This window comes from Onychostoma macrolepis, chromosome 11 (assembly GCF_012432095.1).
Source record: "Onychostoma macrolepis isolate SWU-2019 chromosome 11, ASM1243209v1, whole genome shotgun sequence".
In the NCBI taxonomy this organism is placed as follows: domain Eukaryota; kingdom Metazoa; phylum Chordata; class Actinopteri; order Cypriniformes; family Cyprinidae; genus Onychostoma; species Onychostoma macrolepis.
In genome coordinates, this window is record NC_081165.1 from 4,876,128 (window position 1) to 4,889,048 (window position 12,921).

Genomic DNA, 12,921 nt, shown 5'->3' on the forward strand with positions numbered 1-12,921 from the left:
TTCCAAGATCGATACTATCAGAGATAAAATTGTAACCATACAGCCGTCAGCTACAGTATCGCATCAGATAGTGCACTATAGATCCCCTGAGGAACAATTCCACTCATTCTCTACTGTGGGAGAGGAAGAATTGTATAAACTTGTTAAATCAACTAAACCAACAACATGTATGTTAGACCCTATTCCATCTAAACTACTAAAAGAGCTGCTTCCAGAAGTCAAAGATCCTCTTTTGGCTATTATTAATTTGTCATTGTCATTAGGATATTTTCCCAAAATCTTCAAATTGGCTGTTATTAAGCCTCTCATTAAAAAACCACAACTTGACCCCAAAGATCTAGTTAATTACAGACCGATCTCAAATCTCCCTTTTCTGTCAAAGATACTAGAAAAGGTAGTATCCTCACAATTATATTCCTTCTTGGTGGTGTGGTATCTGTGATGATTTCCAGTCAGGATTTAGACCGTTTCATAGCACTGAGACTGCTCTCATTAGAGTTACAAATGACCTGCTGTTGTCAAATAATCGTGGTTGTATCTCTCTATTAGTACTACTGGATCTTAGCACTGCGTTCGACACTATCGATCACAACATTCTTTTGAATAGACTGGAAAACTTTATTGGCATTAGCTGAAGTGCATTAGCATGGTTCAAATCGTACTTATCTGACCGCCATCAATTTGTATCAATGAATGAAGAGGTATCATATCGATCACAAGTGCAGTATGGAGTACCTCAAGGCTCAGTACTAGGGCCGTTACTTTTCACGCTTTACATGTTACCCTTAGGAAATATCATCAGGAAACACGGTGTTAGCTTTCACTGTTATTCTGATGATACTCAGCTCTATATTGCTTCGTGCCCTGGTGAAACACACCAAATTGAGAAACTAACAGAATGCATAGTCGATATAAAAAAACTGGATGATGAGTAATTTCTTACTACTAATTTCTGAAAAAACAGAGGTGTTAATTATCGGACCTAAAACCCCCACATGTAATAATTTAGAACACTGTCTAACACCCGATGGCTGCTCTGTAAATTCTTCTTCATCAGTTAGGAACCTAGGTATGCTATTTGATAGCAATCTTTCCTTTGACAGCCATGTTTCTAGCATTTGTAAAACTGCATTTTTTCATCTTAAAAATATATCTAAATTGAGACCTATGCTCTCAAAATCAAATGCAGAAATGTTAATTCATGCATTTATGACCTCAAGGTTAGATTATTGTAATGCTTTATTGGGTGGTTGTTCTGCACACTTAATAAACAAACTACAGATGGTCCAAAATGCAGCATCTAGAGTTCTTACTAAAATCAGGAAGTATGACCACATTAGCGCAGTCCATATCCAGATCAGATGGTGGATCAGCACCTAGAGACGACCTCTATAGCCCTGAACGTCAGCGGAGATCAGGACACCTAGATGAACCCCAGAGATAGATCCCCAGTGAGGACCTCGTCATCTAGACAGCCATCGGGACAAGACCACGGGAACCAGATGAGTCCTTTACACAATCTGACTTTGCTGCAGTTGGATTTGAACTGCTGGTTCGTCTGGTCAGAGGAGAACTGGCCCCCCGACTGAGCCTGGTTTCTCCCAAGGTTTTTTTCTCCGTTCTGTCACCGATGAAGTTTTGGTTCCTTGCCACTGTCACCTCTTGCTTAGTTGGGGACACTTATTTTCCAGCGATATAGTCTACATGATTCCACAGATACTATTTAAACTGAACTGAGCTGGACGATGACGTCACTGAATTCAATAATGAAATGCCTTTAACTGAAAATCGAGTGTTTAATCTTGTCATTTTACATTATTGACACTATTTTCCTATTCTGATTTGAAAGTTGCTTTGACAAAATCTGTATTGTTAAAAGCGCTATATAAATAAAGGTGACTTGACAAAGTTTTAGTAATATTTTGTTATTTTTTATGTATAGATATTTTTATAAATTGTTTATATAAGTATTAATTTTATTTATCTCAGTACATCAAGTTAAACAAAATGAAAATGAGAAATGATTGCCTTAAAATATTGGTAAATATAAACATACAGCACAATCTTGAAAGAACAAAGTCATTTAACACTCACCTTGTTGTCGCGCTCTGTTAAAGACCTTGATGTCTTTGAGTTGGACGCCGATGCCTGTCCTAAGACTTACTGAATCGGTTGCATTGTCTTTACTGCCTCGCTTTATTGAACCATTCGCATGAGTCCTAAAGAAATAACATGTTCTTTTTTAATAAATAAATAAAATAATAATTGTGATGTGCAATTTACAAATGTATAGTTATTTGTAATACGTTTAACATATAGAAATTGGACACTTCAGCTTTAACATCATCTGGTTGAACAAAGTTCAAAGGCTCTTTAAATAGGGATAGCAAATACAATAAAGTTGTATTAAATAATACTGTAGATTAAACATCATGCTGGCGATGAGGAATAGTTTCAAGTGTACAAGCTTGCACTGACCGGTCGCTCCAGTATATGTAGCTCTCAAATACAGATACGGAGAACATGTCCATGTTGTTGCTGGAAAGCACCACCTCTCTGTTCTCGCCCGTCTCCAGGTTAATACGCTCAATCTTATCCGTGCGCGCGTCACACCAGTACAGAAAACTCTCCTACAGGACACACAGACAATGACCACAAATTTAGTCAGTGTTATTGTGTTTAGTATGCATCTATATTAAGTCGTCAGTTAATAGGAGAAAGCTGCTTGAAGTTTCTAGTACACTTATTCATGTGATATGCAAATATGTCATCAGCTTTTTTCAAACTATAGTAAGCTGCCCACCTAGACAGAACAAACAGCAGGCATCAACCAAGTGTTAAATCATGCTAGAAACATGCTAAAACATAATAGCATTGTGTTGATTCATGATAGAAACCTGCTAGCAATGTGCTAAAACATAGCAATTTGCTAATTCATGATAGAAACATGCTAAATCATGCAAACAACGTGCTTAATTCATTTAAATTCATTCAGTGTTATCTATCTGTCTGTCTGTCGATCTATCTAGCTATAGTTATCAATCTATCATTTTGCTGTCTGACAGACTACATGGTCTTAAAACCTTCAAACTTCAAGCTTTTAAAACGGCTTCAAACCTAAAATCTTCAGATTTCCACTAATCTACTTCTAACTTTCTGAACAGGCTTTCTCAAACAACATCATAGCTTGCCTGTCAAACTTTACTATCTAGTTTCATAATTTTTTATCTTCATTTACAAGTGATAATATCACAATTCTAGCTTTATTGAGCGCTGGTGCCTGGTGGTGATATTTTTAAACGGGTTTCACATGTAACTGGGTTGTATTTACCTCCATGGACAAAGGTGAAAAAACATTATGAATGAATAAATAAATAATGAATAAAAAAATTTGATCAATATAATTAAAATGGATTTCATCCAATATGTCACTATATATACTTTTTTGCTTATTTAAGTATTGCATAATGAGCTTAGCAATATGCTACTGTGGGCAGACAGCGAATCGATTCAAGATTCATGATTCATGATTCATGATTCATGATTTATGATTCATGATTCATTTTCAATTTGGTTTTAAATTACGGTATGGAAATGCTTCTCCTGATACATTTATTCTATAGAAAATGCCATGAGTTTTTCATGTTTAAAAAAAAAAAAAAAAAAGTTTTAAATTATTATTAACTGAAGCAAGTGATTCACAATTTAAAATTCATGCTTCAAGATCAATGAATTGTCAGAATTGCAATCGATGCATCAAAAAACAAGTGAATGGTTACACCCCTAGTGCTTGACAGGGTTGACATAAATGTGCCCTACGCACCTGATAGTCAATGGAGATGCCGTTGGGCCAGCTAATACTGACGTTCACCAGCACGGCTCTGTTAGATCCATCCAGACGAGATCTTTCTATGCGTGGATACTGTCCCCACTCCGTCCAAAACAGATACCTGCACACACAACCAGCCATGTGAGGAGAGTGCTGCTTCATTCATGCCGCAGAAATGCACAATAACAGACAGGAAGTTACTCAGGGTTACTCAGATCTCACCCTTTCTCAGGATGTACAGCAATGGCCCGAGGTTTGTCCAGTCCTTGGGAGATGACCACATATCGAAACGAGCCATTCAATCTGGCAACCTCAATCACATCAAAGCCCTGGTCCGTCCAGTAGATGTTTCCTACAGCACACAGAGGAACAAGGTTTTGCTCATCAGTATTTGAATAAAGCTCAAAACGCACCTGAGAGTGGCAAAAGTGTCTGTGCTTGAGACTCACCAGCAATCCAGTCGACAGCGATGCCCTCCACACGGCCGATGCCGTTAGTGATGATGTCCTCTCTCCACGTCTGATCTCTCTTAGCTCTGCTAATGGTGCTCAAACCCATGTCAACCCAATAGATGGTGTCATTATCTACATGACAACAGAAAGAACACGTATGAATTATTAAAAAGATTAAAGATAGTTACCGGGGACAGTTACTGGATTTTATTTATTTTTTTTATGTTTATAATACATTGTATATTGACACCAGAACCTAAAAATAACTCATGGCTGTTAAGATAGTTGCTGGATGTTACTGCAGCACTGCTAAATCATACAACGATATAATAACAGATATAAGATGAAATATTCATCATCTGGCAGCATAGCATCCTTTGAGGCCACTACAGTTTTCCCAATATCAGAATCCCAGTAGATATCAGGAACCAGTACATTTTCTTGATACCTATTTGAATATCCTTATATGTCACAATATGCTACTGAACTCACTCACAAATTCACAAAAAAATAGCTTCCAGTAATTATTAAAGTACATAATAATACAATTATTTAAATGGCAAAACTACAGGCAAGAGAATGAATTATAAAAATATACAAGGATACAAATGAAGTAAACTGTGTTTACATTTTTTTTTTTTTCATACATCACAATGTATATAAGACACAGGGTGCTTTTTGAAGCCAAAATACATGTACTACAACAGCAAAAAGCAGACTGGTACATATTCATAAATATTTAATTTACAAACATAACAGACAAACATTAACAGACAAACATAATTTATTCTTATTTGTAATGTGTTTCATACTTTTCCAGCCCAATTTAACACCTGATCATGTTATACCACTCTTGTTCCTCTGAAGACATGGGGGTTATAAATCATTAGTGTTGAGACTCACCGGCATGAAAATCAATCCCGACGGCGAGTGATGTTCCTGAAACCGGTACAAGGGCATCGGATTTGTCAGCGGGGTCCAGTGGGATTCCTCTAATGCCCTCATGAACAGAGTACAGCAGGAAAGAGCCCACACCTGGAATCAACACAACGATCACCACGCTTCAGGCTGTTTCTTCAAATACAGACCTTAATTCATTTCTACTTTTCAAATTCCTTTATGTATAAATTGTATTGTTTTATCCTTGTTTTTCCCTCCAAAGCTAATCTTAATATACATTGCCGTCCAAGGTTTTGAAGGTTTGATCACCAAAGTTGCAGTAAAAACAGTAATAATGTAAATAATATAATACCATTTTTCAATTGTAATTCATTCCTGTGATCAAAGCTGAATTTTCAGCATCATTACTCCAGTCTTCAGTGTCACATGATCCTTCACATGATATTCTAATACACTTGATTCATCAGTACTGAAAACAGCTGATGCTGCATATTTTATGTAAACCGTGATACTTTTATTTTTTCTTTGATGAATAGAAAGTTCAAAAGAACAGCATTTATTTGAATTGGAAATCTTTTATAACATATATGTCTTCACCGTCACTTTTGATCAATTTAATGTCCTTGCTGAATTTCTTCTTCGTCAAAAAAAAAAAAAAGTTAATTGACAAATTATAAAAAGTGTGAAAGTTTAATTATGTGTACTTAATATACATAAAATGCTATCTATAAAAATAGCAAGAGAAATTGGTCTGTTTTGTCAGGTAAAAACATCCATAGTTAAAGCAACACCCATGGATTTACCCCATGCATTTATACTGTTACAATTTAGTGTGTGATATTTTTATTTTTTTTAAATAAATGTATTAGCTATTATTTAAAGCCTCTTTAGTTGTTGCTGACTACAAAACATTTTGTAGAATCTTTAACTAATAAATAGAGAGTTGCAGAGAAAAATCGAAAAACCTACAGCATTGAACTGACTTCTAATATTATTGTGCTGTTTTCTGCTCCTCTGTAAGTTTGGTGTGGTGTTTCCAGCTGTTCTCTGAAGGAAATGCAAACACTGTGGTCTATTGTACCTCCATGTCATTTTCTCAAAAGGAAGTCACACATAATTGAGAGTCTGAATGTCAGGTGTGTATTGTGTGTGAATGTCAGGTTCGTACCCTCACAGGACTGCTGTCCGCTCCTCAGGCTGTATCCCGCGGTGCACATGCAGGAGCGGGTGGTGGGAGACGTGGGCAGACACAGCTGAGAGCAGTCACCATTGTTGTTACTGCACATGTTTGAACCTGATGATAAAACACACATAGTCAAGGCCAGCAAACTCAGTTTACCTAGGGGACGAATTTTAGTACAAAAACACTGTATCTAACAAACCACCCACAATTCGGTTTAACCAGAGGTCACCTGCACTAACTCTGTCAAAACAGCTGATAAAAACATCACAATAATCCACAAGTAATCCACACCACTCCAGTCTATCAATTAACATCTTGTGAAGGGAAATGCTGCGTGTTTTTAAGAAAGAAATAATAATAAATTGTTTTGGAGTCCACAATCCATAATATTGCTTTCTCCAGTGAAAGAGTCATCTGGTCTGAATCAGGAGAGACATCTGCACAGATCAAGCACTGTTTACAAACCATATATGTTCAAAACAGATCTATGTGGGTGGATTTTGATGTGAGAGGACAACAAGGGATGAAGCTTTTCACTGGAGGAAGCGTTAATATTAAGGACTCGTATTTCAGCCAAAGTTAAAACACTTTAATGATGAATTTGTTTCCTTCAAACATGCAGCTTTTTGCTTCACAAGATGTTCATTGATGGACTGGAGTTCTGTGGTTTACTTGTGGATTATAGTGATGTTTTTATCAGCTGTTTGGACTCTCATTCTGACGGAACCCATTCACTGCAGAGGATCCACTGGTGAGTAAGAGATGTAATGATAAATTTCTTGAAAGCTGTTCAGATGAAGAAACAAACTCATCTTGGATGGCTTGAAAGTGAGTACATATTCAGAAAATTTCATTTTTGTGTGAACTATCGCTTTAAATTAAGTCAAGGTCATTATTTTCAGCACAAAATAATTATTTTTTTAATGCTAATGAAGCTCAATGTAGGCACAAGGAACTAGCCTGAAAATTGCAATTTGCACTCAGCACAGATTTTTTTGGCTGTCAACTGATCAATTCCTTAGACACTGCATGCAGTTGATTCTTTAACCTGTCTGCACGGTCTCATTGTAGATCTTCATGTGCATCATGGGAGATGTGCTGTTTCTCAAGACCTTCCAGTCTCCTCCATCACTCTTATCACAGGTGCCGATCTCATCCGTGCCCTGATCTGCCCACCACAGCTTATCCCCTACACAACATCAGTCAAAACATTAGTATTTCAAAAAAGACAGCCAAAGAAACAATCAGTGCTGTATTTACCCATGATAGCCAGCGCAGAGGCTTTGTTCAGTTTGCCTTTGACCGCGTCTAACACCTCCAGTCCTGATCCGTCCAGCTTACAGCGGTTAATGGTGCTGTTTCCTGAGCTGATCCAGTACAGGTGCTCTGTGTCGTAGTCTATGGACAGACCTGCAGCACAGACACAGACCAACAGCTCAAAAGAACGCAGATGTGCTTAAGGTAACGCTTTATTTTGATTGTCCACTTTAGACATTCCACTAACAGTAAGTAACTTTGCAACTACATGTCAACTAGCAGTCATTAGAGTACTAGAAGACTGTCTGCTTAATAACTTCTAACACTTTATTTTGATGAGAAACTTTGCAAGTATATGTCAACTTATTCTACTAACCCTAAACCTACCCTAACAGTCTACTCTGAGAATTAGTTGACATGTAGTTGCAAATTTATTTATAGTTAGTAGAATGTCTAAAGTGTAATTTTAATCAAAATAAAGTGTAACCGTGCTTTATAATTCTCAATGGTTTCTGAACTGTTTAAAAATGTTTTACTGTTTTATACTAAAGCACTGCACAAGTTATTATAAAGAAGGTCATCAGACACATTGGGTCTCATTTACTAACCAACCACACATAAACATACAGGTAACAGTTTACAATAAGGTTCCATTTGTTAACTACATTAATTAACATTATCTAACAAGGAAAACTACTTCTAAAGCATTATACATAATTAAAACTAATAGTTGCTTCTTGTAATATTAGTCAATGGACTGAGCTAACATGAACTATGCATTTTTAACGTTGAAAAAAAGATTAATAAATACTGTAACAAATGTATTGCTCATTGTTATTTCATGTTGGTAACGTTAACAAATGGAACCTATTGTAAACTCTTACCAGACTGTGTGTGAAAATATGATCAAACCAGTATCACAGTATATCCACTTGTTATAAAAGACACACTTTGTTACCTCCATTAATCCTGCAACTGTTCTAATAGTGTCAGGAAACACAGACTCGGTTCCGTGAAACAACAGTGGATTATTTATTGTGGAAATCAAACCATAAGGTGAAAAATAATGTCCATGGAAGGAGGGGAATAGCACCAAACACACACACACACTTATGGATCTCGGTAGCTGAAAGATAATAAATGGCAGTCTTATCTTACAGGGTCATGGAGAACACAAGGGGAGCTGGAGACTGGAGGAGGAATCAGGAAGGAGGTATATATTACTCTTGCAGGTCTTAATAGGCGAACAGTGGGAACTGGAGACTGGAGAAAGAGAGTGAAGCTTCAGAGATGAGGAAGAATCCACAAGGTGAGAATCCAGGTGAGCAGATCGCGGGAGTAACAGGAGTAGTCCTAAGCCCTATTCGGACGGGACTAGTTTTCTAAACTATGTTTGAGTTTCGATTCTTATCACCCGATGTCTGCAATTTTCTTCTACCAATTCGGACGGGACTAACATCTCCATGTTTATTACAGAGGTGGGAGGGTCTGTTTTGTACATCTGGGCATTCCAGAGTTCATGTACTCTGTATGCGTGCATTGCGTGTAGTCATTCTGATTGATTATGCTATGGCTCGTATAGCAAAACCATGGTTCGCCCGAGAGCACAATTACCTTCGAGTGTTAACAAAACAAGCCAATGACATTTGGCATGCGTGCTTTGCATCGCGCACCCTACCCTGCAGCGCGGGTATAAAAGGAGAGCGCATGCAGACGCACATCAGCTTTTCGCTTCGGAGCCGAGCCTCTCAGCGCGAATCTCCGAGAGTGTCTGCAAGACAGCAAACAACAGTGTTGGTGTTACGGTGCATCAGCGGGGGTTGCTGTCCAGTGCTGCTGCTTCTGACGGCGTGCTGCAGCTCTTCATTCTGTGGTCGCTTCAGCGCTTCTATAAAAGAGTATTTCTAAAAGAGCAATATCTAAAAGAGCTCCACAAGCGACGCGCGTCTTTTTAAAGATGGCTTCCTGCTCGTGTGTTTCTGGATGTGGTCGCTTCCTGGCTTCGTCTGATGGTCACGATCGCTGTGTCTCGTGCTTGGGCTATCAGCACGCTGAGACAGCGCTCCTGGATGTTCTCATTGCGGGAACATGACCATCGCGATGTTGCGGTCCAGATACCTCCTTGTCAAACGAGGGGGTATCCCCCTTGCCATGTCCCGTTCTAGTTCCTCCGTCTCTCAGCAGCGTAGGGCTACTTTGGCTCATGGTCAGGGTGAGGATAACGGTGAGAGATTCCCCATCGAGTGCGTCTCCGCGGGCCTCTCATTCCTCCTGCACGTCGCACCCTCTGGTGTTCCCGGGCCGAGCTGGCTGGGTCCTCGGACAGGGCGGGGCCCAGCATCTCGTTCGGAGCACCAGCGGACGACGGTTGATTGCTAGGCTCTGGAGATGACGATTCGGCTGCGCTGCCTCCGTCAGGAAGAGTGGCGTTGCCTGAGTCAGATTCAGAGCTGGATGATTGGTTCCTGGAGGCGCAGGCCGATAGCTGGCAGCCGCCTCCAGTTCCATTGTTCCCGGGAAGTGCATCAGGAGGTGACTAGGTCTTGGAAGGCACCTTTTTCTGCCCGAAACAGAACTAGCGCTTCCTCCGTCCTCACCACCCTCGATGGCAGAGCGGCCCAAGGGTATGTGGAGATCCCCCCAGTCGAGCACGCTATTGCGATGCAGCTCTGCCCGCAATGCGCCGCCGCCTGGTGGGGTAATCCACGCCTTCCGTCCATGGCCTGTAAGTTCTCGTCCGCTCAAACGGCCAAGGCTTACAGTGCTGCTGGGTAGGCCGCTTCCGCCCTACATGCCATGGCCCTCATGCAGGTCCACCAGGCCAAGGCGTTAAAGCAGCTGCACGAGGGTGGTGCTGACCCAGGTATGTTGCAGGAACTGCACACAGAGACGGACCTTGCCCTGAGGGCGATGAAAGTCACAGCACGGGCCCTGGGTCAGACGATGTCCACGCCACCTATGGCTTATCCTGGCGGATATGAGGGAGGCTGACAAGCATCGCTTCTTGGACTCCCCGATCTCCCAGGCTGGCCTATTTGGCGAAGCGGTGGAGGGCTTTTCCCAAAAGTTCTCCGCCGCACAGAAGCAGACGGAGGAGTTTCATCATATCCTGCTCCGGTGGTCTGCTGCCGTCTCCACCCCACCGCCGGCCGCAGTCCCTCCGCCTGCTCGTCGCCGAGGGCGCCCTCCTGCTGCCTCCACCTCTGCCTCAGCAGCAGCCTTCATGGCCGCAGTGTGGAGCTATCCGCAGGAAAGCGAGCGGCGTCCCTGAGACGGGCGACCCGGAGTCTTTGGATCCTGCTCTTCAGGAGATGGTGACCGCACCACTCCTTCCCCCGGAGGAGGGCCGGGTGGAGAATCTTTTGTTTCCTTTTTGTTCTGTTCCCATAACCTCAAAAAAAGAGCAGTTTCCTTTCTCTCCGGGTCCCAAGTGGGCGAGGATGGCAGTGCACGAGATACAGTCTCCACACTCCTGTCCCCCTCTCCTTTCCGGTTCAAGGACGCGATGCCTCCTCACGCGCCCCCTGCCCAGCCGTGGAGCCAGGTAAGTGTTGCACCGTGCACTCAGACCCCACTCTGGGATGCACTGCCTTCCGGGTCGGGTCCCTGTGTTCCACTTTGCTGCCCCACTGCGGGTACGTCAGAGGTTCCCCTAGTCCCGCTTGTTCGGTCTCTGGGGGCCTGGCTAACACTCCCCACTCTCCTGTCTTGCGTGCAGAGGCTCCTGGGGCATATGGTATCCGCAGCCGCAGTCACACCGCTCGGATTGCTTCATATGAGACCGCTTAAGCGTTCACGACCGGGTCCCGAGATGAGCATGGCACGGTCTCAGTCACCCGTCCTGCCATCAGACCTTCAGCCCGTGGTCGGATCATGCTTTTCTTCGGGCAGGAGTTCCCCTAGTGCAAGTGTCCAGGCATGTTGTTGTATCAATGGATGCCTCTGCCATGGGCTGGGGAGCCATGTGCAACGGGCGTGCAGCTGCGGGGGTCTGGACAGGGCCCCGACTGTAGTGGCATATCAACTGCCTTGAGTTGCTATCAGTTTGGCTTGCTCTGCACAGCTTCATGACAAGCATGTGCTGGTCCGTACGTACAACACTGCGACTGTTGCGTACATCAACCACCAAGGCAGTCTACGCACTCCCTTTGCATGTCGAAACTCGCCCACCATCTCCTCCTTTGGAGTCAGAAGCATCTGAGGTCGCTTCGCGCCATTCATGTCCCAGGCGAGTTCAATCGTGCAGCCGACGACCTCTCATGTCAGCCCGCCCTTCCAGGAGAATGGCGACTCCACCCCGAGACAGTCCAGCTGATTTGGAGATGCTTCGGGGACGCTCAGGTAGACCTGTTTGCCTCCCCGGACACGTCCCACTGCCAGATGTTTTTCTCCCTTTCCGAGGGGACCTTCGGCACGGACGCACTGGCACACAGCTGGTCCCGGGGCCTAGGCAAGTATGCATTTCTACCAGTGAGACTCAGGTCTGTGCAAGGTCAGGAAGGACGAGGAGCAGGTCATTTTAGTCAGGGCTCTACAGTGCGACCATTTGCGCATTTGCAACTAAAACCTACTGCGTGCGACTATTAAAAAATATTTAGGAGCGCCTGTGCGACTGACCCGATCAGCATGTTTGCGTTTGCGCTTAGGGAGCTTCAAAGGTTTCTAACGTAGGCTACTTACAACGTGTTTTTGCAGCGCTGAGTAATGTATCACAGACCTCTCATTATAACAAACAAAGTGTAGACAGGGTGTAAATAAGAGATTCACTGTGCAGTGTAAAGAGATTCGTTGATTATAATGGAGTTTTGTGAGATCGCGATGAACTAAGATGAGTGACAGATTTTAATGATTATTAAGGGAGTTTGCAAATGTGATATTGATTTAATACAACAGTTCATTAAACAAGAAGGTAATATTCAGTGACTTATATTATCTGACTACGACACTATTGCCTTATTTTGCTCTATTTCGTCAACGAAAATAGTTTCAAACAAACAGATGAGCCGCCGTGCATCTCCAATAAAACACAGCGATGTTTCATTCATGAATGAACTGCGTTTTTAAACGAATCTAGTGAGCCAATGATTCAATTATCCATTCGTTGGCCGTTTCTCAAACGGAAGGCTGCATCCTCCAGAGGTCGCATTTGTAGGCTGCATACGTCATCAAACCTGGTTTATTTAAGTTAACTGAGCATTACATTTGCGAGTCAAAAGCATATTACAACAATTTACACTTAACTAAGAATAATGGTCAAATTTATAACTATTAATATACTAAAATAAGATCTTCTTTGTGAC

The 12,921-nt window shown here is 42.0% G+C and overlaps 1 protein-coding gene across 9 annotated transcripts in view; it reads right to left on the reverse strand.

Annotated features, from left to right (window-relative positions):
• lrp1aa (low density lipoprotein receptor-related protein 1Aa) overlaps positions 1–12,921 on the reverse strand; it is a 181,307-nt gene that overhangs the window by 61,951 nt on the left and 106,435 nt on the right. For all 9 annotated transcript variants that reach the window (XM_058790831.1, XM_058790826.1, XM_058790825.1 and 6 more), the window contains exons 32-40: positions 7,625–7,774; positions 7,413–7,553; positions 6,350–6,475; positions 5,185–5,316; positions 4,279–4,413; positions 4,052–4,181; positions 3,824–3,950; positions 2,479–2,630; positions 2,095–2,219 (exon numbers count right to left, since the gene is read on the reverse strand). In XM_058790831.1, the coding sequence (XP_058646814.1) occupies positions 2,095–2,219; positions 2,479–2,630; positions 3,824–3,950; positions 4,052–4,181; positions 4,279–4,413; positions 5,185–5,316; positions 6,350–6,475; positions 7,413–7,553; positions 7,625–7,774 (1,218 nt within the window). The remainder of the gene's footprint in view (positions 1–2,094; positions 2,220–2,478; positions 2,631–3,823; positions 3,951–4,051; positions 4,182–4,278; positions 4,414–5,184; positions 5,317–6,349; positions 6,476–7,412; positions 7,554–7,624; positions 7,775–12,921) is intronic.